The 25,834-nt window shown below is 41.7% G+C and overlaps 1 protein-coding gene across 1 annotated transcript in view; it reads right to left on the bottom strand.

The window, feature by feature from the left end:
* Positions 1–14,191: 14,191 nt before the first annotated feature.
* Positions 14,192–25,834, bottom strand: part of LOC150091828 (5-hydroxytryptamine receptor 2C-like) — a 100,077-nt gene continuing 88,434 nt past the window's right edge. The window contains exon 3 of the mRNA XM_090385863.1: positions 14,192–15,423. Coding sequence (XP_090241989.1) covers positions 14,378–15,423 — 1,046 coding nt within the window. The 3' untranslated portion in view covers positions 14,192–14,377. The remainder of the gene's footprint in view (positions 15,424–25,834) is intronic.

The raw sequence follows: 25,834 nt of genomic DNA, 5'->3' as shown, positions 1-25,834 counted from the left end.
AAAGGCAAATTTCCTCACGTCTATCCTACATCTGTCTTTTCTCAATTTGAATTTATGCCCTCTCAGGTGATTATTCTGAGCAAGAGGAAGAATCCCATCAGAATTGAGCATGCTCAAACCATTCAAGGCTTTATACACCTCTATCAGATCACCTCGCCGATGCCTAATCTCCAGACACTGTAATTTGCAAAACATAAGCCTTTCTTCGTGAGAGCAACCCTTTGTTCCATTCACTAATCTTGTTGCCCTTCTCTGTACTCTTTCCAGCATCTCTACATCCTTCTTGAAATGAGGCCTCCAGACCTGTATACAGTACTCTAGGTGTGGTCTGACCATTGCCTTATACAAGGGAATAATCACCTCCTTATCCCTGCTAGAAAAAAGAAAAATTCCTATATATCATCGACAATACACCATGAGCTACTTTTGCACCCGTCTGCACTGCTCAGAAAACTTCATATCTGCCTTCACAACCACCCCCAGGTCCCTTTCATTCTCTACCACTGCCAGTGTAGTACCACAGAGTTGATACGTTGCTCTGGGGTTGCTGTTTCCCATATGTAGTACTTTACATTTGTCAATGTTAAACTTCATTTGCCACCGCTCAGCCCATCTGCTCAACCTTTCCAGATCCTGTTGCAGTAGCATAGTGTCAGTAATGTCCTTGACAACCCTGCCAACCTTCGTATCGTCCGCAAACTTGGACATTAAGCTTGATATACCATCATCAATATCATTTATAAATACCAGGGGCACACATATTAATCACAGGGGCACACAACTGGTGAGTATGGTCTTGGCACACCCAGGGTCCTGAGCTGGATATCATCATTCTTCTCTTCCTTGGTGATTCCCTTTTATTTCTCTCTCTTGGGGTAGTTCAGAATTTTTTTTTTTTTTTTTATTGTCTGGTGCAGCATAAGCCTCAGGCTTCCTTGCACCATATGGCTACTACTAATAATTATAATCATTACAAGATACAAGCGAGTGCGCAACTAACAGTAAAATACAGTGCACACCTCTTATCATAATTACGAAATGTCATCAATTGGATAATTTTATCACTTTTAATAAGTCTCAATCGGACATATAAGAATACATAAAAAAAAACTGCTGGGGCTCATATCTGGTGGGTACGGGCTTGGCACACCCAGGATCCCGAGCTGAATATCATCATTCTTCTCTTTCTTGGTGATTTCCTTCTACTTCTAATTCTTGTTTTCTCTCTATCCCCCAGTGTAACTCAGAATTTTTTTTTTTTTTTTTTTTTGGCTAGTGCAGTAAAAGCCCCAGGCTTCCTTGCACCATATGGCTAATAATAATAACACCACACCAGACAACAACAATCACCCTGTGTACTTGGTAGCAATACCCATCACGAGATGGAACCCCCGATCAGGGAGAAATAATATAAGAGTAATAATAATAATAATAATATTAATAATAATAATTGCAGTTTCTTGCAATCAAGCTTTAGTTTATGTTATCGTGGTTTAAGCATGTGCAATGCAAGTGATTAGGTAATATCTTGATTTGTTTATTTGTTGTGGTGTTTCAGGTAATGTTTTTCAAGTAAGTGTTTCAAGTGTTTCATCAGCAACTTAAGCCATGTTCGCCTTATATAATATGTCTATAAATTTCGTGTATTCTGCGCTTGATTTGCTGGAAGTAAAACCTGATTTTCCGGGAGAAAAAACCACCTTACCTCTCATGAGACCGACTAACTCCTTTAGGGAAGTGGAGGACAGAAGCGTATTAAACTCTACCAAGGAGCTTAATGATTTTGTAATTACTAAGAGCAAAGTGGAAGAGAAATTGTTGAAGTTAAACATAAGAAAAGCACCTGGGGTGAATGGGATATATCCAGTTATATTAAAGGAGGAAGCAAAGTTAGAAAGCAAACCCTTAGCCATAATTATGAGAGCATCCTTTGACTCAGAGGAAGATCAGCACGTACTGGAGATGTGCAAATGTATCCCCAATTCACAAAGGAGGATCAAAGTAATTACAGACCTCTTAGTTTAACTTCTTTTCCGGGGAAAATAATGGAGTAACTGGTTAAAGAAGCATTGCAGAACCATTTAGAGAAGACTGCAGAATAATTCAGACAGCATGGGCGTGTTAAGGGAACGTCTTGTCTGACAAATCTGATTGAATACTATTATGTAGTTACTATGATGTAGTTACAAAGGAACTGGATTCAAAAATAATTTTGATATTACTTACTTGGATTTCAGGAAAGCTTTTGATACTGTTGCTCATGGAAGACTACTGTACAAATTGGAGCAGTATGGTATTAAGGGCAAGTTGCTACAATGAATAAAAGGGCGGTTGAGTGGGAGACGATAAAGCGTAGTAATCAATGGACGCTGCTCTTCGTGGACTAATGTTATTAGTGGAATCCCCCATGGTCCAGTGTTGAGCCCACTGTTGTTTTCATATATATCAATGATTTGATGAAGGTATGTGAGGCTTAATGTCGAAGTATGCAGATGAAACAAAGGTTGGCAGGGCTGTTAATGACAGTAATGGCAGTGTGCTACTGCAACAGGATCTAGAAAAATTGGGCTGATGGGCTGAGAAGTGGCAACTGAAGATTAACTTTGACAAATGCAAAGTACTGCATATGGTAGAAGTAAACCCAGAGAAATGTATCAATTGTGTGGTACTACACTTATGGCGGATAAAAATGAAAAAAAAAACCTGGGAGTAATTGTGCAGTCAGATGTGAAGTTTTCCGAACAGCGCAAACAAACTGCCTGCTGGAGCAGGCCATGGGGTTTTGTCAATGATATACAGGAATTTGGCTAGTAGGGAAAAGGGGGTGATTATCCTTTTGTAAAAGGCAATTGTCGGGCTACACCTTGAGTATTGCGTACAGGTCTGGAGGAAAGATGTAGGGTTGCTTAAGCGAGTACAGAGAAGTGAACAAGATTGGTGAGGGGAACGAAAGGGTTCTCTTACCAAGAAAGGCTTAAATTCTGCAAATTGCAGTATCTGGAGACTAGGCACCTGTGAGGTGATCTGATTGAGGTGTATAAGGTCTAGAATGGGTTGAGTAGGCTCAATTCTGATGGAATTCTTCCGCTTGCTCAGATTACGAGCTGAGGGGGCATAAATTCAAATTGAGGAAAGACAACTTTAGAATAGATGTGCGGAAAATTGCCTTTAACCAGCGAGTGGTTGATTGCTGGAACAAACTTCCATCTGTCGTTGTGGAAGTTGATAGCTTAAATAAATTCGCGGAGGAACTGGACAAACGTTTAGAGGGAATGGATGCGTGAAATTTTTTTTTTTTTTTTTGGCAGATTCTACATAAGCTCATACGTTTACTTTCTTGCATTACATGCCTCTGCTGCTATTACTACTACTACGTTTTGAAAAAGACGTATAAAAATTGCTTGCCCGTAGAAGGGATTCGAACTCAGGTCCTTCCCATTCAGCATGGAGAAGACTGATTACAGTAACTGTGCTATCCACGAGAGCACCGATCTGTTCCGAACTCCAACACGTTGTGTGGTTAGCTACTGATTTTGTTTCGTACATTTCGTATGGTTTTCGAACTCGTTACTTTGTGAAAGAAATTATTGTATCTGTACCCGTACCAATTTGATTGGAAACTGACTGACTGCGGGTTCATTATTTTTTTAATATTTATTAATGAAGGCATATCAGGCTTAATATCTAAGTTTGCAGATGATAGAAAGGTTGGCAGAGCGGTTAATGACAGTAAACAGGGTGAGCTACTGCAACAAGATCTAGGAAAATTAGGTTGATAGGCTGAGAAATGGCAGTTGAAATTTAACAATGGCAAATGCAAGGTACTACACGTAGGTAGCAGTTATGCCAGATTAATATACGAACTGTGTGGTACTACACTCAGGGTTTTGGAAAATTAAATACGATCTTGAGGGAATTGTGCAGTGCAGACAGACTACTGGGACAACTAATTGGGTCTGTGAATGTTATACAGAAACTTTGCTAGGGGTGATAAAAAGATGACTATCCCTTGGTACAGGGCTATGGTTAGGCCGCATCTTGATTACTGTGTACAGGTGTGGAGACCTCACTTTAGGAAGGACGTAGATCTGCTGGAATGGGTGCAGAGAAGGGAAACCAAATTGGTGAAAGGAATAAAGGGCGCTCCTACCAAGGAAGGCTTCAGTTCTGCAAATTGCAGCGTCTGGAGAACTAGGCGCCTGCGAAGCTATGTGACTGAGGTGTTTAAGGATTTCAATGGATTGAGCAACCTCAATGCTGGCGGGATTCTTCCTCTTGCTCGGACTACACACACACACACACACACACACACACACACACACACACACACACACACACACACACACACACACACACACACACACATGAGGGGACATAAATTGAAATTGAGGAAGGGTGGTTGTAGGATAGATGTGCGGAAGATGCCTTCAGCCAACGGATGGTTGCTGGTTGATTATTGGAACAGGCTTCATCTTTGTTGTTTCGGTGGGTGTTTTGAATAAATTGAAGGAAGAACTAGACTAATTCTTGATGGGTATGGATAAGTGAAGTGTGTAGGTTTTTTTCTTTTTGACTGATACCATAATAGCTTGCTTTCTTGCATCAATTGCCATTACTAATACTAATGTGGCTGTATTATTACAATAGAGCATTAACCCTTTTCTGTTTCTTAATTTAATTATTTTCTTTATGTTTTTTGCATGGTTTCTTCAATACAAATCGATACAAATGAAATTAGTAATGAATTTTATCTGTATTGATGGCTTTCTCGGAGGGACAGTGGACATTCCAATTAATATTGCTTGGTTTTAATGTTTTGTTTATATACACTACTATCTTTTTATGTGCACATTTCTTTTCTACATTAATAAATAACGCTGAACACCTGCATTCTTTTCCATCGGATATTATTATCACTTTAGCTGAGTGTGATCACAATAAGCAGCGTCCACTGTATTCCTTTTTACAGGCATTTTTAATTTGCCTAGCTACACTTTTTAGTCCTTTTTTAAATTATTATTATTATTAATTAATAATAAGTTAATTAACTATAAACGTGGTTCATGTAAGTCTTCTATGGTAGTGTGATGCGCTTGCCTTTTCATTCGTATGGAGGTGTCTCGGTTTTAATCAATTCAATTTCGGGAGAGGAGTACGATTTCCCCGTGAGTTATAACAGATACACCATGATAATCAGCCTGAACGCACAAACTTATACCGATATTGTACACTCAGTGGACAAAAAATTAAAAATTCTTTATTTAATATTTAGTTGGGCAACCTTTTTCCGAATTACAGCCCGTACTCGTCATCGTTCCATGGATTCCACTATGTCTTTAGCTCCATATTTTACCATTCTTCATTCAGGGTATTTGTCAGCAGCTGTATTATGGTCGGTAGAGAACTGTCTTTTCCAACATGTATCAAACATTCTCAATTCGATTCGGATCTAGAGAACTAGACGGGCTGGATATATTGAAATATTGGATTTTGGCAATATTCTTCGTACCATACAGATACAACTTTTGCACGGTGCATAGTTGTGTTGTCATCTTGAAAGAATCCATCACAATCCGGCTAAAAGGCTAAAAATGAAGCATTGCGGTGAAGTTGGTCCTATACGAATGAATATATTCAATGGGGATAAGACGAATCTTCTTACTATATGGGCTACCCAGTCTATACCAAAAGAACATATCCCACACCATGATACTGTCCCTGGAACTTGAGCGGTGAACACGAGAGAGTCCAGATACACGGCTTCATGAGACACGCCATGCTGTCACCCTATCATTGGTGCAAAAAAGTATCGAGACTCGTCAGACACATGATTTCTTTTTTCATTGTTTTACAGTCCAGTCTTGGCTTTGGTGGCATCACTCCAATCGAATCTCTCGATTCCAAATTCCATATTCTTCAACTCCCGCCACATAGTTCAGCTGGAAATAGGTCTTTCTTTTGCCCAAATCGAATATTTCAGTCATTTTATGAATAATGGACCTTGTATTCTGATGCACAATTCGTTTTAAATTCCTGACGTCCCACTCTGTATTTCTACCTTTTAGAGCTGCATTCTCCTTTTGTTTGCCACTCATTGTATGCTTTTGAGATGTGTAAAGTGTAAAGTGTGTTTGGGGTCAAACGGCACTAGGCGTTTCCCCCATCTCCGCGTTGTTTTCATTGTGGGTGTACCAGTTCACTGGAAATGCCAGAGATTTAAAAGTGTGCAGATATTGTATTCGTGTAGTGTCATGTACCGTTGTTCTTCTGGTCGTTTAGCTGCCGGACCCATGCTGAGGCCCAACGTTGCCCCACTTTCGCCCCGTGGAGGCAGACCAGGAAACACCAGTAGACTAAAATTTACTCTGGCAGGTCCTGCCGCTTAATTTCCTGAGATTTCGGTGGCTTGGACCTAAAAAAAAAAAACAAAAAAAAACAGAAAAGAAATAATTGCGTAGTGGAGTTACCGTTAGGATTTGAAAGACCGGAAATATTAATGGGCAAATATAATTTAGATGAATGTAATTAGGTTTGGAAAGTGTGGGGCATTTGCTTGAATCAGATAGAGTGAGGGAGGGAGATAGACAGAAATATTGAAGTCAGCAGGCAAGACGACTCCAGATTTCGGTGGGGCATGCCCATGTCCCACCAGAAGGGAAAGTGGGGATGGCGAGGAGGGGAGGAAACAGGAGGACTGTCTACTCCCCCCTGCTGGGGAAAGGGAAGGAAAGGTGGGCAGGCAAGGGTGCCGGCTCAGACTGCCAACATAGCTTGTGTCATCAGTCGGTGGAAGGTCACTCGTGGGACAGTATCCCGTCCATATCGTCTTCATTTCTTACTTCTTGTACTCACTACAGTTGAAACTGTCGGTGGCGTAGTCTGTTTGCGGGCAGTTTATGCCGTTCGGGATTATGTTGGTATCAGGTCCATGCCGTGGTTTGCCATAGTTTATGTCGGGTAGACTTTACGACTGCAGTTGTGGTTGTGGGAACATACTTCTTCTTGTAAAGAGATCTTGTGCGAAGTGGGTGAAAGCATTGTAGATGTCTTCTTCAGTTAGTAGGAGGTGCTCCTGGTTTTGTAATATTAGTTGGGTGTTGGTTATGAGTCGGTAGCAGAGGTCTTCGTACAGTTGGCAGTCGTACATTACGTGTGTCTCCATGTTTCCCATTGGCCACAATGGCATAAGGGGTGTCACTAAGTCCGAATCCTTGGAGTTTTTCACTTATAGCGCCATGTGCAGTTAGCAGATAGATAACAAGGAGTCCGGGAGAGAGCCAAGGTGGATAATTTGGGAATACTAGTTGTATGTTGGGTATAAATTTTCTAGTAATTTCACCCTTGCTTGATGCTTGCCAGCGGTTTTTCCAAACCTGCTGGAGGTATATGGAGAGACGTTTACGTTCTGATTTGGAGTCGTTTGCAGGGACCACAGTGAAGTCCAAGTGGGTAGCTCCTCGTCCTTTGGAGAGTTGGTATACTAGCCCACGGTAGGCAATCTCCAGGTCGAGGGGATGAGCCCCCGTTAGGGGCTGGAGCGCATGTGTGCTTACGGTGTTGCAAGCTCTTGAGATTGTGAGTAGAATGTACCGCTGCGTGGTTTCCAATTTTCTTCTGTTAACGGCGGTGTTGGCCTTTCTGTACCACATGCCGGCAGCGTACGTAATGGCAGGCAGGAAGACAGTTTTGTAAACTAATTTGAGGGTTCTCCTTCGCAGGTCCCAGTCCCTGTGGACGACTTCGCAAGTAGGGCAGAGTATCCTCTAATCTTTCTTTGAATGTAGATCAGGTGGGGCGTAAATGAAAGGTTCTTGTTCAATATGACACCGAGGTGTTTTAGTTCCTTTGTGAGCTTCATGGTGGTTCCATGAATGCGGATTTAAGGAGGTCTCCTTATATCTAGGGTTCCTTTCAGTAGTATCGAACTGGTTTTGTTAGAGGATATACGGAGGTTATTATTGTCGGTCTACTCCTGTAAGACACAAATGGTATGGGTGCCTGAAGCTTCCAGCATGGCTCTCGAATCCTCTCTCAGTATCAGGTCCAGGTCATCCGCATACGCCTGGGATGTGATGCGGCCAAGTTTCAGGTTCAGAAAGCCGTCAAGGACCATATTCCAGAGGAGTAGTCCCAAGACAGCCCTGAGGGCAGCCTCTGAAAATCTGTCTAGTAATCGAGCAGTATGGGCTCTCAACGGCGACCGATCTGTTAGTGAGGTATGTCCTTATGCATTGGAAGAGGTTTGCTGGGATGTTGGCCTTCCAGAGTCGGTGGAGGACGCTTGGCCACCACAAGGTGTCAAATGCCCCGGCAAAATGTATTGCTATTACCAGAAGGTATTTTTGGTTAGTTGTCTCTGCAGTTCTAGTAATGTTTTCCAGGGCGTCCTGGTTGGAGCAGCCCCGCCTGAAACCAAACTGATTTTGTGACTGCAGACCTGAAACCGAGTAGTGAGTTTCAATTCTGTCTCTGAGAAGGTGTTCAAAGAGCTTACTTAACACAGAGAGAAGCGCTATTGGTCGGTATGACTCCGGGAGGTTCGTTGCTTGTTTGGATTTTTGAGGATAAGTGCAGCCTGGCAGCCCTTCAGGCTTGCAGAAAGTATCCCTCCTTGAGGCAGTGGTTAAATAAATTAAGTATCACCTCGGGAATGGTCTCGACCGCCTGCTTAACAATCTCGGGCTCCAAGAGGTTGTCATTGTTTCGTAGCTTCCTAGCGGCGATTTCTTGTTTCGTAGCTTCCTAGCGGCGATATCAAGTTCAGTTCTGGTGAGTGGCTCTTCCATGTTGGTGGTGGAATAAGTGGCATTATCCTGGCATAATGATATTTGTTCCGGAGTAGATGGGGTGAGGTGTCCTCAGAACATGCTGTCCAAAATATTGTTTATGGTCTCCTGCCACGTCTTGATGTAAGTCCTTTGTGGCGTCCTGGTTGCGGGAATGACTTCTCCCCTCGGGGGTTTATTTGTTGTAACTTTATATACGACCCCGCCAGGGGTTGTCGTTACCCATTGTAGGGACTAGTGGCTCCCAAGAGTGCTGCTTCCACCGACGGATCAGGGCAGTATACTGGTTTCTTGTTTCGCGATATTGCTCTCGGAGCTGGTCTACTTCTGTTGTAGGCCAGGAACGTCGTGCTCGCTGGAATAGCTATTTCCTTCTGTTAGCTTCATATCTAAGCAGCTGTAGATGCGCACACCACCAGGGAACAGCCCTGGGAGTAGGGTTTTTCCTTTTAATGCAGCGGTTTGCAGCCGTGGTGGTCAGGCTCACTACAGCCGCTTGATGTTGGTCAGGGTTTAGTTCCTCCGTTTGAAGAGTTTGGGCTGCTTCGCTTAGCATCGTCTGGAATAATGGCCAGTCCGTTTTCTGTATGGCATATCTGTGTTGGGTTTGTCGAACAGGTTTTTGTCTGGCTATGGTGCAGTGTAGTTCGAACGTTATGACCCTATGGTCTGACGTGGTCCAGCATTCCCTGACCATCCACGCAGAGAGGTGGCCGGCCAGAGATCTTGAGGCGTTTGTAATGTCGATCGTGGATTCCCACATCGTACTGGAAAAGACGGTAGGGTTGTTTGGCTGGTTGAGAATGGTGAAAGAACTGTTTGCCAGGAAGTCCTCCAGGCATTGCCCATTTGTGGCACCTTGCCTTTCTGTGGTTTTGCTTAACCACGCCGGGGATCGACAGTTGGCGTAAGCACCCACGACGATCCTAGCGTTCTGAAATCAGTGAGAATATTCTGCAGGTACCTGACAGCTGGGAGGATGTCCCCTCCTGGGTGGCAGTACAGCGAGACTGCATATAACTCGCCAAGTGGAGTGATAATGTGGGCGCAAGCGGCCCATGATGTTTTTGAGAAGCCCATTCTTAAGAAAGTCAAGAATGGGCACCTGAAAAACATCCTGGGCCGCTTGCGCCCACATTATCACTCCACTTGGCGCATGATGTTTTTGAGATGGTTGAGAACCCATGAAAATGAGAATAACTTCGAATAAAATAGTGCTAGAGAGAGATGGGCTCAGTACATTCACATTCTCGGTCTCGCTGATCATTTTAGTAAGCTTCCATATCGTAGATTTTGATGGTTTCCAACGACATCGAAGTTGCCTAAAAGAATCGCGTTGGTGGAGTAGTCTTAAACGGCTCTATTTGAGATGATGTTCCTCCATTTTGAGATGGTATGTATCTTTTATGCTGAAGGCCATGTTCATTTACTGCTTGTATTATGCATGTGCATTCGTACTTCTGAGTATTACTATTAGTAATAGTAATACTCAGTAATAGTAATGGCTAATCGATACAAGGAAGCGTACTTTTTCTAAATATGTCAAAAAATAATAAACGAATAACAAATAAAAACAATTTTGTTTATTTATTTAAAAACCAAGTAGATAAGAAAATACAAATTATGTACTTCCCTCCTACCCATAGGTCAAATGGATAGGTAACTATACTGTTGACCTTTGAATTTATTCAAACTGTCAGCTTCAACTAATTGCGAAGGCAACTTGTTTCAGCAACCAACAACTCGCTGGCTAAAAGAAATCTTCCTGCAATCGAATTTGAACCTCAACTACTGTAATTTTAATTTATGGTCTTTCTGGAATTCTTTATAACAGTGAAAATTCCACCTTCATTCATTTTACTAACCCCTTTCAGAGTGGCCCTCCTGGGTAGCACAGTTGGTAGAATCGCCATCCTCCCCACATCCGGTAGAAAAGATCTGAGTTCGAGTGCCGTCGATGACACGAGGAATTTTTACGTGCCTTTATCATAATGTGGCTGAGTTGGTTGGTTTCAGGCGAGGGTAGCATGATTTTTTCTCCCGGAAACTCTGGTTTTTCGTCCAGCAATTTACAGACAGTATACACGGAGCAATATGACCTTAGTCGCTGATGCTCCTAAAACCCTATAATAACAACAACAACAACAACCACCTTTCAGAGTCTTATAATCCTCAATCAGGTCACCTCCGAGGCTCCTGGTTGCCAAACTCTGTAGCTCACATAAACAGAGTCTTTCCTCGACAGTCGTCCTTTGTCGACCTTACCATTCGAGTTTCCTGGTTCTGGACCTTTTCAAGAAGCCGGATGTCTTTTGTCAGATGTGGGCTCAATACTTGAACACAGTATTCCAAATGCGATTTTACAATCGCCTTATACAGTGAGATTAGAACTTCCCTGTCTCTACAGCATAAAGTTACGATAAATAATCGATAGGACACCATGGATTTTCCTGCCCGCCTGTTTACACTGCTGTTTTTAATTCAACTACTGTTTTTAATTCAACCCTCCACCAAGTGTGTAATTTATTTTGGGGTTGCTATTCCCCAAGTGTAAAACCTTGCATTTTGTCCCAATTAAACGTAACTACCTTTTTACTGACCATTTTTGATGTCTGTTCAACTCATCCTAAAGGAACGCTTCTTGACACTGATAATTAACGACTATACTACTAATTTTTGCGTCACCTGCAAATTTTGACATCATGCCTTCTGTCCCTTCGATGTCGTTTATTAAAATCAGAAACGACTGTGGTCCAAGTGGTCCTTGAGGAGACACTGCTGACGGTACACCAATCCGAAGAATATCCGTCACAGTCCTTCTGCCACAATCACAAGCCGTCTGCCCTGCAGCCACTCAGCAATCCATCTCAGACTCTTACCAGTCATCCCAACCTGTTCAAGCTTATACAGCAACCTCTCATGATGGACCGAGTCAAATGCTTTGCTAAAATCCAAATAAACTATGTCGAAATTGTTTCCAACATCCAGTTCATTAGTAAATTTGTCAAAATAGCTTTCCAAGTTAGTTAATCACAATTTTCCCTTAACAAAACTGTGTTGTGTGTCCTCCAGAATGCCATATCTATCTAAATGTCTTTGGACTGCACTCTTATTCATTGTCTCCAAGATTTTCCCTATCACTGAAGTCAGAATAACTAACGGTAACTACTGATGTCTAACGAAGTCAGACATAAGCAGCTGCTGACTTCAATTCTTAGAATTGATGATACGTTGGCACTTCTCTAATATAAAGGAATCTCGCCTGAATCCAAAGATGTCCTCATAATTAACCTCTATGGTTCAATACACTCCCTGGCAGCCTCCCTCAAAATTACTGGGTACGTGCCATCAACTCCGGGAGCCTTACTTGCCTTTATACTCAAAAGTTTTTCTAATAAACAATCGTCTGTAATTTCGAAATCACTAATTTCATATGACTCAGCCTCACTTGCACAACCTCTTTGCAGCATTGTCTTTCGTCAGTAAAGACAGATGCAAAGTACCTATTCATTTAATCCTCAACATCAGCTGGGTTATCTAAGGCTTTTCTACACCCAGTAACCAAGGGTCCGATCTGATCAGCTTTCTTCTTTGTTGTACTGTATTCACATTTGTACATGAAAAATTCCTTGTCCACATTCTGTGCTCTCTTAGCCAATGCTTTCTCCAACGCAGCCTTGGTCTCCCTTCCCTTATTTGTGGTATCATTCAGAAGCATTAAGAGTCAGTTGCTATTTTTCAGACCATATCTGCAACCAATCTAAATCATTTTGAAGCAGTGACCTGATTCTTGTCGTTAATTACCATTCCTACCTTTATATCATCAACCAATTTTGATAACTTTTCCCGCACTTCGACACTAGTGTCATCAACGAACATAAACTGAAATTGCCTCAATGATACCTGAGAGACTTCATTGCCACACTGGTCCACCCTGAGGAATGTCTATGACCACTGTCTCTCTCCTATCTTTTAGCCAGCTCTTGATTCAACGAAGTTGTTTCTGGCATCCAACTGTGTCATGACTTTCTGATAATATTAATGTTTGGTCAGGCAAAGCTTCTCCATCAAGAATCCATGCTGTGGTACATTAAAGATACCATTCCAACGAGATAGTCCTGTATTGTATCCTTAACCACAGACTCCATAATCTTTCTCACCACTGAAGTCAAACTCACTTGGTTATAGTTTCACATTGTCGTACTGGCCTATAGTTTTCAGGTTGTGATCAGATGGAGACAGTGCACAGAAAAAGAAAGTTTGTAAATTCTGCATTTGTTGAATTCTTTTACTCAAAATTATTTGCATTTTCATGGTTTACTAGCGTTATTTTAAGTTTGTACAGATGATAACAGTGACGTGTATTGAAGTTATATGAGGGGCGTTAGAAGTTCGGGACCTGAATATGAAAGGGCACTGGTGTAGTAGGATTCAAACGAGAAAGGGAGAACCTGGAAGATGACCAACGCTATGGAAGACCTGCGAAGCCCATCACTCCAGAAGTTGTTGACAGAGTGTACGATCTGGTGATGAGTGATCGACAAGTGACAGTTCCATACATTTCCAGCATCTTGGGCATCTCATCTGAACGTGCGAACCATATAATAACGGAGGTTCTCGCCATGCACAAAGTGGCAATACTCCGGGTCCCAAAGTTGGCAGCTCAAAAACGCACAAGAGTTGTCAAGTCGAGTAAGCCTTTGCATCCTTCTCAAGCAGATCCAGCAAATTTCCTTGAAAAATTTGTCACCATGGATGAGATGTGGGTCCATCACTCTCAGCCAGAGACAAAGAGGTAGGCCAAGCATGGGAATACAGTTCTTCTTTCCCTCCAAGGAAAGCTAAAGCGATTCCTTCTGCCAGCAAGGTGTGTTTTTTTTTTTTTTTATCAAAGACAAACGCCAAGGAAAACAACAAAGGAATCTTGTTCCACTAAGACAACGTGCCAGCAGCTCACAAATCTGTCATTGCCATATCCGGACTGCATGAGTGCGGCTTTGAAATCCTGGACCATCCCCCATATCCATCAGATCTAGCACTATAAGACTTTCATCTATTTCCTAATTTGAAAAAAAAAAAAATACTTGGCTGGCATCCATTTTCCCACCGACTTGCTGCTCTGGATGCATTCCTGGAAGCCCAAGAGAAAACTTTCATCGCAGGCCACGAACTTTTCAAACATCCCTTGTACATAGTGCTGACGAGAAAATTAAGGAAAAATATACAGGGTGAGCATAAAATTTATGAAACATAAAAGTAATTGAAAAGAAATATAAACAAGAAGAAAATAAAACGAAAGTATTAATTTAAAAGACAAGTTTTATAAGCGATATCACCATCGCTTTGGATTAACCAACATTTATATTTTTATTTGTCTATCGATGGTTTTTGTAATGAGGGCCCTCAAGGGTTTCCTCAAGCATATAATTACACGCAAGGAAGTCCATTCTCCAATGAAATACAAGAACACAAATACTGTACAGGAAAGCAGTTTGAAGGGTCCAAACACAAAGCTGGTATTCTACAAATGGATATCAGATGCAGTCACTCCATTGCCCCATAGATGGCGCCACTATAAGCAAGGACGTATATTAGCACATCGATTCATTGTAAGTTTCAGGAGGCGAGTTCGTTTTCGTCGAATAGTTCGTCGTTTTGAACGCCCACGTGGCCAGGTCACTCGAAGAATGAAAGCCTACGTGGCGAACGAAGTGGCACCGACAGGTCAAAAGCTTCCAGAAAGTTCTTTTGAATGTTCGGTTGAAGACGGTGTAAATAATAGGGTTGATCGTCGAAGACACGTAACCCAACCACAAAAACGTAGTCGTGAGGTATTCTGGGAACGAATCTTGACCCATGACGGCGAACAGGCTGTTGAGAATGAAGAAAGGCGTCCAGCAGATGACGAAAGAAAAGAACACAATGCCGAGCACTTTGGTCGCTTTCTGTTCGTTCATCACCTGAGAAGTCCCTAGCGTTCTCATCATACCCCCGACGAATTTATACTGGGTGGGCACTTTCTTCGAGTTCACTCGTACGTATCCCTCGCGAGACACCCTCCGACTACGAGAGTGTACGAGTCCTCGGGACTCGCACACTTCTAACTGTCGTCTGCCACACTTCTCGCATTTCGCTCCGGTCGCTTTTACCTGTCCGTTGCGAATGAAACGCGTGCCGCCTTCCCCCTCTTGGAAGGAAGGTCGGCGAGTCCGTCGGATGAAGGGAACGCGACGAGTTGACTTGTCCGCCAGGAACTTCGCCTTTCGCTGCAACAGCTGTACCGTGAGGACGTACGTGGCCACCATGATCAACATGGGGATGTAGAAGGCGAACATCGAGCCGAACACGAAGAAGAAGCGGTTGTTGATGGCACAGACTCCTGGAGTTGGCTCGATGTTCTTTGGATCCACGATGGCCAGAACGGTAATCGGACTGGTGATCACCATGGAAACCAGCCAGACGAGGACGATCTTCATCATCACCAATTTCTTCGAGCTACCTCTGGTCTTCAAAGGATTACGGATGCCCAGGTAGCGACCGAGGGAAATGAAACACATGTGCATGATGGACGAAGAGCAACTTAGGACATCGCAGGTGACCCACACGTTGCAAAGGTGAAAGTTGAAAGGCCAGCGACCTGTAATGATTCAATAAAGAAACAAAAACATAATTAGCAAGATTACTTCAGTTATCGTATATTCAAAAGTATTTTCAATCCATTATTTCTCATCTCATCTCCTCCTAATATTTTGGAAAATACAGTATAGTCAAAAGGAAGCAGACATCAACATGTTTCAAAGAATCTGTTGATACAATATTCAAGAAACGTATGAGAAGTTTGGACAGGGCTCTGTCCAAATTTCTACCACTGAAGACGTTGTTTGTTTCTTTATCTCCAAAGCAGCTAAGGCTATTAGGCGTTATATATTGTGTGTAAACCTTCCATGCATCATTGATGGGATTCGAACCCAGAACGGTGTGGGGAAGATGGTGATTATATCCACTCTGCTACCTGTGAGGGCGCCACTGAAGAGCGACTGTCCACAATGTCAATGTACCTCGTTACACCCATTGTTCCAATGGTCCAAGCCCAAACTAAGAAACAACTTCAGACGATGACAGCACTTCTACCAAAGTGCACTGTTAGGACAACAGACCCTGGTAAATAACGTTCTCTGAGAATTGGCCACTCTTTCCAACAATTCAGAGATTAATTACGATGGGTTGTGCACCAGGACCATGTAGATCCACATGCATAGTCCCTCTATTAATATCAGCCTGTGGGTTCCCTGAACTCGTGGCTCACTGCATTCAGTGAGGGCCACTCTTTTCAGCTCCATCCCTCCATTTTGTTATCGTGTAAACTACCTTTGATGAAGGGCATAGCAGTATGCCATGCAGACACAGGAAAGGGCCCCCTCTCCAAACTGCTATCACCAAAGAATGCAACTGTTCAGAATGTCAATGTACCTCATTGGATTCACTGTTTCAAGCCCATACACACTAACAGACTGGTGGATAATATGGCACCCTAAGATTAACCCCCCACCAGATCCATCTACTGTATACTGTCTGCGCGAGTAGCACAGTGGTTATATTCACCTTCTCAAAGACCAGATGAAGACTGGAATGATTAATTTTTCCCAAATCCAAGAGTGTCTATATACTTTTTTGGAATAGAGTGCAAATATTTAATGAACTATTAAATTTGTTGTTGTTCCATGTTTATTGTCTGTAAATTGCGTGTGTTCTGTGGTAGATTTTCTGTTTGCTGGATGAAAAACCCGAGTTTCAGGCAGAAAAAAACCATGTTTCTCTTGCCTGAGACCGACTAACTCAGAGAGTTGTGAAAAATACTCATAAAAATTCATCCCATCATCGACGGGACTCGAACTCAGGTCTTTTCCACCCGCTGTGGGGACGATAGTGATCGTACCAACTGTGCTACCCACGAGGGCACTTTTAAACTACTAAGGTTTTAATTTTTAAAGAACGCTTTCCAAATGTCTCTGTCATCATGACACCGATTACTACATTTGCAATATCGGGGAATGGCTACCGAGTTATCTCGAATGACAGCTTCATTAGTCACGTGACTAACCTGCTTGCCCCAGAACTGATGATAACCTCCCTTCACTATTACTGTTAACGTTGAAAATGTAACTATAATCAATCATAGACACGTACATACTCCTAATTATCATAAAAAAGAATGGAGCGTTAAGTTTCTACTGCAAATAATAGCGTTTCGGGTCTCTTTTCTTGCTTAGGGGCAAATATAACCACCCCGGAAAAACAATTAAAAATACAAAATGGCGAATTAGATGCGAGAAAGAAGTTTCAAATGACGTAGACGTGTTTTTTTTTGTGAACGCTATCATTTATCAGCTGTCGTAATAATGGAAGATTTTCATAAAACCCCCCGGGGGATTGTGACTGTTGAAACAATAATGACCCCTCAAGAAAAACAACATCTCAAAAATCAAGCAGATTGAATGACACCGACTTAATGATCACTTATCATTATGATTAAAGTTTTTACGTCGTGTATAACTTGATAATTAGAAGTTAATTATAGAGTAATTAAGGTTAATTGAGATGGACAAATGCACATAACTGTATATACGATTTTTTTTTTTTAATCGATAAATAGGAGAGGACCTTGGATCTAGGTGTTAACTACACTGGTATTCAAAAAGTTATGTTACAACCAATCAAATATCTCTCTATACATTAAAAAATTTTCTTCCTAGTGACAATTACGTCACTACAAATGTAATTATTGACAACTGCCTCCATAACGTTCACTAACCTCGTGCACGTGCTTTACTGTCTAACATGTGATGTTCCACTGTAACGTTTTTTTGTATTGTGTATTTGTAAATAGCTTAGTATATTGTAAATATTTGTTTAGTTTATAAATATTTAAGTTAAATATTTTAGTCCTCTCTTTCGGATGCAATAATATTCCTCATGCATTATGGAACCCGAAGCAAAAGGCCTCTGGCTAAAATCTATTATTTGGGTACCACTTGTCTCCGCGCAGTGGGCGTGGTCGTAGAAAGGAGTGATTGTACCGTCGAGTTCTATGATTGGGTGATTACTGTGAATGCGTTTTGTTTCTGATTGTTTTGTGTTGTCGACGACGGGGTGTTTAGTTTAGGTAGGGTGTTTATCCTTCCCCCCCACATTCCGCTGTTTTAAAATCGGAAAACGAGTTCCCGATTTTAAAACAGCGGCAAATGGGAGGATAAACACCCTAGGCATGTCAACCTAATAGGAAAGGGGGCGGGGCTAAACAATGAGTGACACCTGCCAAGCACTGCCTTCTTTCTGACTTTTCGTCGAAGTATGGAGTGGTACCCAAGATCTGAATTTTTACCAGACCTTTTCTTAAATGACCTATGTAAACGCAGATAAATAATTACATGATGTTTATTCGACCTTGTGAATGCTGCGCACTACAAATGCACAGGTAAATAATTACACAGGTCATTTCCTGATTAAATATCGATCAGTGCGTTTCGACTGGTGTGTTTTACGTATAAAAGGTTTGACTTACTCCGTCATACCTCTACATATTACGTAGAAAAGCGTGCGCGGGGGTTGGCGAGCAAAGCGGGCAGAGGAGAATTTTGGCATTTAATACATAGGAAGCAAGACTAGGGCCGACCTAGGGTACAGGAAACTAGTGCAAACACTGGAAGGGTCCCTTGTGATTTCGATGAAATAAAATATTTCATCCACTGCAGCCTTCTCCTCCCAGAAAGGCAAGTTCAAGCATGAGTATGACTATTCTGAGAAATGCCAAAGCAACTAAGGCTATGAGGTGTTGGGATACTGTATTAGTATAACCAATAGTGCAAAGAAGTTACAGGGTTTTGCTACACGGGCCAAAAAAAAAGTAGATAAGAAAATATGTGCTCCCCTCCTCATGTAGGCAAGTATCCAGTTGACCTTTCTGGAATTCTTTATAACAGTGAAAATTCTACCTTCATTCATTTCACTAACCCCTCTTAGAGCCTTATAAACCTCAATCAGGTCCTCCTCAAAGATGTCTGGTTGCCAAGCTCAGTTAATGGAACTCGGAACTCGGGCTTAAAAACTTAAAATATACAAATACATAATTAAAAAATCACAGTAAGCAGTTTCATAGTTGGTTATATACCGTATTTGCCGGACCATGAGACGCACTTTTTTTTTCTAAAATTTATTCCCTAAAATTTTGTTTTGTTTCATTGTCTGTAGGTATAACTGGACGCAGTGATGTTATGAAGTGTAGAATTAACCATGTCCTTGATAGTCTTGAAGATGTTTCACCTTTAAACATGAAAGTAGGATCATAATATTCAGTAAGGTAGTAATTTCGATTCATTATTAGCAATGAGAAAACTTCGTTTTATACTGACATTTTGTTTAGTATGGACTTCTGAATTTGTTTCAAATAGGCAATAAAATACTTATTTCCCGAAATTTATCTTCTATAACATGGGTACATCTTATCGTCTAGAAAATACGGTATTTATTAGACGATCTACCTTCCATTATAATATCTAAAAATTGCAACGAGTACAATCAACTTACAACAACGTAAAATAAAATTTTCTCTTTCTAAAATCTTCTGTCTGTGGGAATGATTAATAAAAACATACAAAAAATAAATAAATAGCATAAAAAGAAATCTTGTTAGATAAGTTTTCGCATGTTCTGTGGTCGATTTGTTGTTTGCTGGCCAAAAAACCCGAGTTCCAGGAGAAGAAAAAAAACCATGGCACATTCGCCTAAGGCTTTTCTGAGTTCACTTCCTCTTGGGACATCAACTGTCAATGGTGGCTCTGCTTTCTACATCTTTATAATCAATGATTTTGGTAAAGGGTGTACACAACACCCCAAAAAGGAACTGGACACTCCTTGTTTCCATGGTCTGTAGGTGTTCATGGAGTTTACCAGATAAAGTGATCAGAATGGTACATAAGACCGGTACATCCATAGATGTTATCACGAAATGGAAGTGAGTCACGAATACACTACACTGCAAAAAGTTATGAGTGGATGCTTTGTTTCAAAATATAATATTGCTAGCCCCTACCTTCTCCTGGTTTCGGAGTGACAGCTGATAAGGGACTGTTACTTTCAAACTAAGCTTCCTTACATTAATCTTAGACCACTGTTGTAACAGAAAGAACATATTGGGGTCATTACTTCGCTTCGTGCGGTCCAGCTGTGACATCGCGAGCGATTTCTGTTATTGATTTTGATGCTGATGAACCTGTAAGTTCACGGAGGATCTGTGAAACGGTCAAAGTACTACAGTTTACAGAAATAATGATCGATCTAATGGCATCGGGGGGATCTATTTGCAGTATATGTAAGGTTTCCATCCACATCCTGCCTTACATACACCATTAAACAGAAGGAGGATTGTTTGGTAGAAGACTTATGAAATCCATAATGCAAGAAAGCCAAATGCCATAAAACTTCCATTAGTTGAAATATCCAACTGAGGTTGCTTCGGATAAACAAAAACTCTCTTATTACGTAATGTTTATTTTATTTTTATTTTTTATGATGATGAAATTGAGTTGCGTCTTATGTCACAAGAGTGTAAGATTTAGCCTTTTCAGGGACAAAGCGTAAATGAAAAAAGCTCAGGATCTAAAAAGATTCTGATAAAGTGATTCCAATGTAATTGTTTGCTTTTCACTACATATACATTCCAACATATTCATAAATAATTACAACCCGTTCCCTGATTGCCCAATTACAAGGTGGGAGGACTTTAAAAAGACAAAAAAGGTAAGTAATACCAGAAAAATACGCATAAATATAGGAGGCAATCAAGGTCCAGGTTGAGGTGTTCAAGTCCAGGTTATGGCGTCCAAGGTCTCCGAGGATCGAACTGTGAGCACAAGCTCTGTAGATTCATGAACTGCACAAGGACCTGGAGGAGTTCTTCTAGAATCACGAATCATTACAAGGGACTGGAGCTCCGAGCTCCAAACCAGTACTTGGAGTTGTCCGTGACAATCATAGCAATGGTGACAGTACCATGAACTGCCAAGGGACATCAAGAGAAACCGACAATGTCGATTATGCGGATGTGGAAGTAGATAAGAAAAACAGGAACAGAATACCACATCTTTGGCAATTTGAACCTATAAGCTGTAAGCTAGCCTTGTTATTGATATCACACATTCGCAGCTGAGTTCTATAGCACCTAGACCTTCACCTGTAGATCGAAAAAGCCTGATCTACCTCAGTGTCATACGCCATCGCGAAGAACCCCCAACTTTCCCAAAGAATGGAAATACTCATGCCAGAAGAGACAGGGACCTGACCATGATTCCTGACTCCAGCAATCCAAGTTCTTAGAATTCTAGCCAAACAACCTCATGACCTCCTATAGAGCTCTATACTGGACTATGCGAGGTCTTGAACAGCCGAGAAGTTATCTTTCCTTTCTACTAGGATCACTTCACAGCCCTCGAAGTGAAGTCCATCCGCTCACCCGAGATAATAATTCGATTCTTAGATGATCATATTCCTCACAGGTGCACATAAAACGGTGTGCAATGCATAACGTGTGGGAAATGCAACGTATTTCTGGCTGTGTGATTTAATAAATTAAACGATCGCAGTATACTGTAAATTCCTGCCATCTATCGGCAGTTCACCGAAAATTGATTGGTTGTACGTTGGTGCTTACATTCCGCGAATAAAATTATCATTCTCTATATTAATAATAAATTAATACTTAAAACACACACACACAGTTTTTGATTAATCCCATCAGGTAGAGAATATGTCTGCTTCTAGTTTTTCAGTCACCAAAAACCATGTTTACAAGTGAATCGATCAAGGACATTAATTAACAACCACTACTTGGAACCACTGGAAGAGTAATTGCTTTTTGTATTTATGTTTTAACCACATTTCCAGCATTTAATGTAATTTATTAATAATTACAGAGAACCTCACTAACAGAAAAAGAGTTTGAAGTACACTACTCAACAAAATAAAAGAGCAAAATGCTTTATGAATTTTTTTTTTGTGAACAGTGTTGCCGAAGACTGTTCACAATTAAACAGGAGTCCCATTTTAGCCTAAAAACAGATTCTACACGTTATTTAATCTGGAGACAATGAGGAATATGGTACCATTCCTCTAGCATCAGGAAAAGGGACACTTACGGTGAAGGAGGTGTTCACGTGAGGGGCAGAATAATGATAAACGGCCACACCCCTCTTCATGTTTTTGAGAGGGATACTGTAACTGCGCAGAGGTACTGAGAACAGATCTCGAATCCTATATGTGGCCTTTTAGGGATGCAGTTGCCCTAGATTTTCTTTTATGTACAAGGCCATTGCACATAGAGCTCAAGTGGTGGAGGAGCATATTGAAGAGGATGATATCCAACGACTGCCGTGGCCAGCACGATCAGCAGATTTAAATCAGATCGAAAAGGTATGGGACGACCTTAGGCGTTGCATTGCACGCTGACAGCCAACTCCTCGGTCACTTGGTGAGCTAATGTCTGCGCTGGTGGAAGAATGGGATTTGTTGCCACAGAATCTTATAGCTACCCTAATATCGAGCATGGTTCGCTGCTGTCAGGCCTGGTTAGCCTTTGGAGAGGATAATAGGCCGTACTGATGTGACCATATTTTCGAGCACCATCTGTCGACTTCTGTAATGTTACCTTTTTGGTAATTCTTGTACAACCCCTTTAAATTTCCTTTATACCTGTCCGTAGTTTCTCGCTGTCCCATCAAATCTGTGGTACACCACTATACCAAAATTTGTCGGGCTTCATCGAAAGCTGCACGAGTTTTCTTTTATGTACAACGCCATTGCACATAGAGCTCAAGTGGTGGAGGAGCATATTGAAGAGGACGATATCCAACGACTGCCGTGGCCAGCACGATCATCAGATTTAAATCATTTTAATCACGTTTTCTATGAGTTCTGTTAATTTTCTCGTGCAGTATGTTTTGACTGTATTCGTGGGAATAAGACAAAATATTAGAGAGGAGGCTGTTGAGTAGGCTTTTGGGTGCATCGGCAACTAAGACCATATTGTTCCGTTATATTGTCTGTAAATTGCATGTGTTCTGAGGTCGATTTTCTGTTTGCTGGATGAAAAACCGTGTTTCCAGGAGAAAAAAGCCACGCTACCCTTGCCTGAGACCGACTAACTCAACTTTCTACATTGTGAAAAAGCCCCATAAAAATTCCTCCGTCATCGACGCGTCTCGAACTTAGGTCTTTTTCCATCCGGTGTGGGGAGGATGGTGATCCTGCCAACTGTGCTACCCACGAGGACAGAGAAGCGGCCTTGAGCGCCAGAAGTAATCACAACGAAAAAACTATTGCTTCTACAGAGGAGACAGTTAAAATTAGTAAAGTTATTTGAAAAATAAATGAAGTACACGGACGCTGATAGAAAAAATACAATATACACTCCCCTACCATTAATATCAGGACACCTGCCTTTAGACAACAAAAGAGCTTTTATTGTATCATTTAATATTTTGTGATGAATCCTTTTGCTTTTATGACGGCCTTCAACCTTCGCGGCATACTCTCTACCAGTTTTTTTTTATAAATACCAGGTGATATGTTCCTCCACTTGGCCTTTAACGCAGTCACCAGTTCAGCCTTGTCCTTTGGGTGATCTCCACGTGCACGTACAGTAGAAGAAGTACCCGACGATCCACTACATCCCAAAGATGCTTGATAGGGTTCAGATCCGCACTCTGGGTTGGTCAATCCAACTTTTCCACAGCCATGCCTTCAAACCACTCTGTTACTACCAGAAAAGTATGGCATGGCGCGTTGTCTCGCTGATACAGGTATGTATGTGCCTTCCCCGAAGTATTGCCATAATGTTGGAAGTGCATAATAATTGGAAGTGCACTCACTGGACAGCCTGGACAATTATTGTCCAGGCTGTCCTGGTATTGCGACCCAAGCCAAACCATGAAAGGACACACATACCATGACACTTCCTCCATCAAACTCCATTGTGGGAGGATACAATCAGGAAGGAAGTTTCCTTGGCATTTGCCACACCCAGGAACGGCCATCAGACTGGTTGAGTGCGAACTTCGACTCGTCTGTCCATAGGACTGTTTTCTGCTACTCTTCAGTCCAGGATTCCCGCTCCTTGCATCATGTTAATCGGCGTCTACATGCGCCTTAGACCGGCTAACTGGGCCAAGTTCTGATGGTCGGTATGGGGCTTGAGGCGCATCAGCAACTTTAGGCCATATTGCGCCGTATATAATATTTCTGTAAATTGCGTGTGTTCTGTGCTTTATTTGCTGTTTGCCGGATGAAAACCTCGCCTGAGACCGACTAACGTAGCCAAGGAGTGAAAAAAAAAGGCCCATAAAAGTTCCTCGCATCATCGACGAACTCAATCTTTTCCACCCAGTGTGGAGAGGACGGTGATTATACCAATGGTGCTACTCATAATTGCAAGCAAGTTGTGAAAAAAAAAAAAAAAAATCCTCAGCTCACTGACCGGATTGAAATTCTTTTCTGCTTATAAGAGTTTCGTTTACTTATATTATCCTGCCAAGCTGTGCTGCAGCTCACAGAACTCAAATCAGTTGTCCTGAAGATAAAGTTACTACTCAACTTCGAAACATCAGAATATATTGTGATTCCTAGTGAAGGATTTTTTAGTAAAGGGTTTTATTTCCTTTTAGTGAAGGGTTGGAAATATCCTTGAATTCTTAAAGTCGCTTCTTACAACCAGGGTTCTTCACCTGACGGTGAATAAAAAATCCTTCACTAGGAAAGTCAGTGTAGGTGTTCCCTAGGGCGCAGTTCTGTCTGGGCTCCTCTTTACTGCTGCCACCCACTTATTCCTATGCCAAGAAATGGATTTTCTCAGCTACGCAGATGATTTGAAGCTCCTCTGTCGGATCCATGGGACCGACCAATCTGAGACTGCTTACTACACCATCAGCAACAGCCTAAAAGCTATAGTTACATACTTAGCACAGTACTCTCTCCAGATTAACCTAAATAAATCTGCACAAATGGTGTCCTCACTGGAATCACACCCATCTCAACTAAACCTGAAAATCCATGGAACCTCCATCCCTCCAGTTACGAAGCACAGAGATCCCGGGATCATCTTTGACCCTAAGCTTAACTTTAGACACCATGTGGCAGATATTCACAACAAGGTCTGCCGATCCAGATGGCTTGCCAAACAACACCTCCTTTATGTCACAGAATCCCAGTACACCATTCAATATACTTACCGATTTCTTCAACCAGTCATTACCCACAGATCTGAAATCTGGGCATCGGCAGCAAAAACCACGCTAAAAACCATCTCATCTGATCAGTACTGGCTTCTCCGGTGGGTGCTCTTCAAGGACAAGCTTCAACCCCTCACACACATACTTCAGAAAAGTCTCAGAACGGATCTTCATCCTCCGCTTACTCGTCACCATTAAAATGATAGTGGGTAAAATCAACACGCCAAGTTTTTGGCAGATTTGTAATTGGAGAATCCCCCGAGACCCTTAAGGGCCCTCCCTTCTTTACAGTCCGTGGCGTGGAGGCTCAGGAAGGGCAACAGATTCCTGCCAATGGAGATGCTCCAAAACGTCCAAGATATGGATGCTGACTACAAGAAATTCATTGAGGACAAAGCCTACAGAAGACGCATCATTAGGGAGCAGCTCTCATCTTCAACCGGGTGACTGTCACTAATTTTCCTTGATTGGTTTGTTGTTAGAATTTTAGTTCGTTTCTATGTTAAACCCCTGGCATTTTTGCTGTTATGGGCATTGCAACAGGCATACATGTAAAATTTACTTATTTTCGCTGATTGCAATAAAGATATTATATATATATTCCCATAGCTATTACCATCATTTTCCCCCCAATTTTTTTATCCTTGGTGAAATTTATACCCAAGAATTTACCTGAGACAATACGGAATAGTTGAGACTTTAGCATTTCATTCTTTCTCTCTTCCAGATTTCCGCTTTGAGAACCGACTGGGTTTCAGAAAGACATCTGCT

Source organism: Mastigoproctus giganteus, chromosome 1 (genome assembly GCF_048544385.1).
Source record: "Mastigoproctus giganteus isolate SK-2022 chromosome 1, ASM4854438v1, whole genome shotgun sequence".
Taxonomy (NCBI): Eukaryota; Metazoa; Arthropoda; class Arachnida; order Uropygi; family Thelyphonidae; genus Mastigoproctus; species Mastigoproctus giganteus.
Note: the sequence above shows the minus strand (reverse complement) of the source record. Positions and strands in the feature narration are given on the sequence as shown.